The sequence below is a fragment of the Pinus tabuliformis genome, chromosome 2_1 (genome assembly GCF_031772625.1).
Source record: "Pinus tabuliformis cultivar Carrire ecotype Pingquan chromosome 2_1, CPIR1, whole genome shotgun sequence".
Taxonomy (NCBI): Eukaryota; Viridiplantae; Streptophyta; class Pinopsida; order Pinales; family Pinaceae; genus Pinus; species Pinus tabuliformis.
In genome coordinates, this window is record NC_142299.1 from 436,487,193 (window position 1) to 436,491,876 (window position 4,684).

A 4,684-nucleotide genomic window follows, 5' to 3' on the forward strand; every position below is an offset into this window, starting at 1 on the left:
CATCAAAGTAAGGGGATTCGATTTTTGAAGACATAAAATGGATAGTTGGTTTCCACTATTGGCTCAATTGATATCCTTCTTCTCTATTAAAATTGTTAGGGCACTTTTCCATTTCTAAAGCCTTCCTAATAATAAGTTTCGAGTAGAAAAGGGCGAAGGCCAAGATTTTAGTGTTTTCAAAGCTAAATAAATATTGGGTCTTCTTTTAATTAATCTTAATTAGTCTAACCAAACCTCCGTCTTAATCTTAATTAGTCTAATCGTGCGTCTTTTTAATTCAACAACTACAGAAATTGAAATATCAACTACTTTGAGAAATCAACACTAGTGTAATTGATTGATGTTTAGGGACATCACTAGCATCATTGATTCCCGATAAGTGTAGTCTAAAAATAATAGAAATAGAAATTTTAATAAGATTATAATAAAATCTGGCGAGATAATCCGGAGAAAAAATTAAACACCATAAAAAACAATAATATAAACTGATAATTAATTTAAAAGGTCTTAAAGAGGGTGCTTAATAATATCTGGTGTGTCGCGAAACTCAATTATCAATGTCAGCTGGTCAGAAGGTCATGTTTTCACGGTTCAAATTGCCGTATTGATTCTTTCCATCCATTCATTCAAAAATAGTTTAATAATAAAATAAAAGGATAATATGGCGACTTGAAAATTACAGAAAGAAACCCTATACACTAGGTATTCAATCGTTTAAATAACTAGGTATTGATACACAGACAGAGTAGCAAAGGTGCAGCTGGTAACTTCATTGGAGTTGCGAGATCATTCAGTCGAAAATATAGAGCTTGAGCTCACATTCCCCAATATCTGTAAAACATTTTGGTTATTGCTTCTTTGTTATTCTATATCCAATGGCAGATATGATTAAATTAACAACAGTTGGTGACGCTACATGCTCGACACCCTCCACCGCATCCACCTCACAGGGCAATAGCTGCAAGTATGTTTTTGATGTATTCATAAATCACCGTGGTCCTGACGTGAAGAAAGGTCTTGCCAGCCATATCTACCGTCGCCTGAAAGAACATGGATTAAGAGTATTTTTGGACCAGCCAGAATTACAGAAGGGAGAGACCATGACTTCTCAAATTGAAGAGGCTATTCGAACTTCCACGGTGCATGTAGCGATCTTTTCTCCAAGATATGCTGAATCTAGTTGGTGTCTGAACGAATTAGTATTGATGTTGGAGTCGGGCTCAACAATTATTCCCGTCTTTTATCATGTCAATCCTTGGGAACTTCGGTGGACGCAGAGCCAAGATGGAGTTTATGCTCGAGCCCTGAGCATACTCCGGTGTATCCTTCTGTGTAAAGAGGACGAAAATGGAGCGTATGCTCGAGCCCTGTTCATGCTGGAAAAGAAGACAACAATAGATCCTCAAACCAATACAAAGAGGCCACGGCATAACTCGAAAACTATTGAGAAATGGAGGAATGCCCTTTCTATTGTAGCAGACACAAGCGGCATTGACCTGAAGGCGTGTAATGGGTAAGAGCGCCCCTGCTTCTCCCTTCTTAGCTTTTAATTTGGTGGATTAATAAGGATATCGATATCTTTTAGGCGTTCCTTACAGACACACATTTATTGTGGATATTATTCAGTGACGAAGTACTGCTCGTTGATGAGATCGTTGAACAAGTTCTGAAAAAAGTTCGCAGACCACTTCTGAATGTCGCTAAATATCCAACTGGCCTGTCTGAAAAAGTAAAGGATGTGGACATCACAGTGTCACTGCAACGGCAAAGCGGGAAGCCCAGTATTGTGGGAATTGCGGGTCTTGGCGGAATTGGAAAAACGACCATCGCCAAAGAATTATTCAATCGGGAGATGTCAAATTACGATCGATCTTGCTTCTTGTCTGATGTCAGATCAGGAAATTTGCTTTCCGTGCAGAGTAACCTTCTTAACTGTTTGAGTCTCTCGAATGTACATATAAACAACATTGATGAAGGCATGGGGGCCTTCAAAAGGCATATCTCTTTTTCTACGCAGGCTGTCATAGTTTTAGACGATGTTGATCATATTAATCAACTAGATGCATTATTTTCCCCACTTAAAGATACTATTCATCCAGGAAGCTTAATTTTAATTACAACTCGCAATAAAGACGTGCTCAGAAGCTCAGGGATCGCAGAGTCCTCTATCTACACGCTGAAAGGCCTAAATCGAGAGCACTCGCAAGAACTCTTTTGCTCCCATGCCTTTGGTCAGCCCCGTCCTGCGTTGGGATTTGAGGAGGTGGTGGAAAAGTTTTTGGATATCTGCAATGGGTTGCCCTTATCTCTTAAAGTGCTGGGAGCCCTTCTTTGTGGAAAATATGATTTAGAATATTGGAGAGCGCAATTGCACAAAACCTCCAAAATACTTCCCAGCGATATTCAAAGCACACTTAAAATTAGTTATGACGCCCTGGATAAAGAGGAAAAACAGATATTCTTAGACATTGCCTGTTTTTTCATTGGAGAACACAGGGATACCGTCATCAGAATATTGGACGGATCCGGTTGGGAAGGATGGCTGGGTCTTCGTAACCTAGAGAACAGATGCGTGGTCGAGGTCGACAGTCAAAACTGTATAAGAATGCACGACCAGGTTAGAGACCTTGGCAGAGATCTCGCAAAGGAAACTCCTGAGCTTCGGCTTTGGTGGTTGACTGACAGCTTTCTTCATAATCTTTCTACGCGATCTCCTGTAAGTATTTTGTAGATTTCAACCGGCTTCAAAATAAATTTGCGTTAATCCTTTGAAGTTTTGAAGTATTACAACTTTGCAAGATTGACCATCTTGTTTCTAACAGTTCGAGGTGATCAATTCAGGTGCGTGGAATTAGCATGGTTCACGGAAATGTCTCTGAACAATCTTTGGAAACCCTTGCGGACAGCTTCAACCTAAGCAGCTTAAAGCTGCTTAGGGCTGAAGGTTATTTTGTTGAACGCCTATTCCGGGCTGGGCAGTTACCACAACTAATATATCTCCGCTGGGAGAATTGACCGTACTCGTCCTTACCTTCCTGGATTTCACTAAAAACTTTACGAGTTTTATATATACAGAAGGTGAGCCATCTGCAAACACTGTGGCAACACGAATCTCAGGTAATCTTTTCTTTTTTTCTTTGAAACAGATTTTTGTTTTGTTTTTCTCCAAATTATAAAAATTGCTTGCACTTGAGAATTGTCTTCGCATACCACAATGCCAGAATGTTCACATTTACAGTGTCGAACCCACTTTATTAATGTACATTGCAGGCACCTCTAGAATTGAGGGAATTGTATATTCGTGCTCCCCTTTCAAAAGTTCCAAAGTCTATTGGAACGCTGAAGCACCTCCAAAAATTTGTCTTGTGGGAGAGTCACCTAGAAATTTTGCCAAATGAATTATGTCATATGGATTCCTTAAAACACCTTGCATTAAGGTATTGCTGCAGTCTGCAGGCTCTCCCAAACTCACTGGGGAACTTAACAGCTCTCCAAAGTCTTGACTTGGGCAGCTGTTTTGCTCTGCATACGCTCCCAGACTCGGTTGGGAATTTAACAGGACTCCAAAGTCTTGACTTGAACGGGTGCTCTACTCTCCAGACGCTCCCAAACTCGGTTGGTAACTTGACGGCACTCCAAAGGCTTGACTTAGGTGGGTGCTTCTCTCTGCAGTGGCTGCCTGACTCGGTTGGGAACTGGACGGGTCTCCAAAGTCTTGACTTGGGCGGATGCTCTCGTTTGCAGAGACTCCCAGGTTCGATTGGAAACTTGACGGGCCTCCGAAGTTTTCACTTAGGTGGGTGCTTCTCTCTGCAGATGCTTCCAGACTCGGTTGGGAACTTGATAAGCCTGCAACGTTTTCATTTGAGTGGGTGCTCCGCGCTGCAAACACTCCCAGACTCAGTTGGGAATTTGATGGGCCTCCAATATCTTGACTTGGGCGGGTGCTCCGCTCTGCAGATGCTCCCGGACTCGGTTGGGAGCTTGATAGGTCTCCAACGTCTTCACTTGGGAGGGTGCTCCGCTATGCAAACGCTCCCAGACTCGATTGGGGATTTGACGGGTCTCCAACGTCTTCACTTTGGCGGATGCTCCGCTATGCAAACGCTGCAGACACTCCCAGACTGGATTGGGAATTTGAGGGGCCTCCAACGTCTTCACTTGGGCCAGTGCTTCGCTCTGCAGACGCTCCCAGAGTGGGTTGGCAACTTGACGAGCCTCCAACGTCTTCACTTGGGCGGGTGTTCCTCTTTGCAGACGCTCCCAAACTCGGTAGGGAAGTTGACCGGCCTCAAAAGTCTTTATTTGGGCGGGTGTTCTGCTCTGCAGACGTTACCAGACTCTGTTCAGAACTTGGGCCTTCAAACTCTTCAATTGGGTAGATTCTCCACTCCTCGGACTATCCAAAGCTCTCAGAGTAGGTTAGGAACTTGATGGGTTTCCAAAGTCTTCACTGGCGCGAGTGCAACACTATACAGAGTCTCCCACGCTCCTTTGGAAATTTGATGGGCCTCCAACGTTTTCACTTGGAACATTGGAAGGGTGTTGCAACTTACAGATGCTACAGTTGAGCATTTTGAGGTCGTTGGAAATGGGTGAGGTGTCTTATGTCTTAAAGCGCAATGTCGTAGGTATTAAATCAAGCAGCCGCACGCCCGGTTATTGCCTTGTAATGAATGGATTG

The 4,684-nt window shown here is 43.0% G+C and overlaps 1 protein-coding gene across 1 annotated transcript; it reads left to right on the forward strand.

Moving 5' to 3' along the window:
- Positions 1-875: 875 nt before the first annotated feature.
- Positions 876-4,382, forward strand: LOC149200777 (disease resistance protein Roq1-like). The gene is made up of 4 exons (XM_089401063.1): positions 876-1,513; positions 1,627-2,716; positions 2,842-2,944; positions 3,961-4,382. The coding sequence occupies exons 1-4, from the start codon at positions 876-878 to the stop codon at positions 4,380-4,382; spliced, it is 2,253 nt and encodes a 750-aa protein (XP_089257189.1).
- The last annotated feature ends 302 nt before the right edge of the window (positions 4,383-4,684 follow it).

Excerpts from the sequence above, each read along its gene's own strand:
- LOC149200777 (XM_089401063.1), top strand. The coding sequence starts at position 876 with ATGGCAGATATGATTAAATTAACAACAGTTGGTGACGCTACATGCTCG. Across the intron at positions 1,514-1,626 it reads GACCTGAAGGCGTGTAATGG|TGACGAAGTACTGCTCGTTG; the intron begins GTAAGAGCGCCC and ends GATATTATTCAG. Across the intron at positions 2,945-3,960 it reads AAAGCTGCTTAGGGCTGAAG|ATGCTCCCGGACTCGGTTGG; the intron begins GTTATTTTGTTG and ends TCCGCTCTGCAG.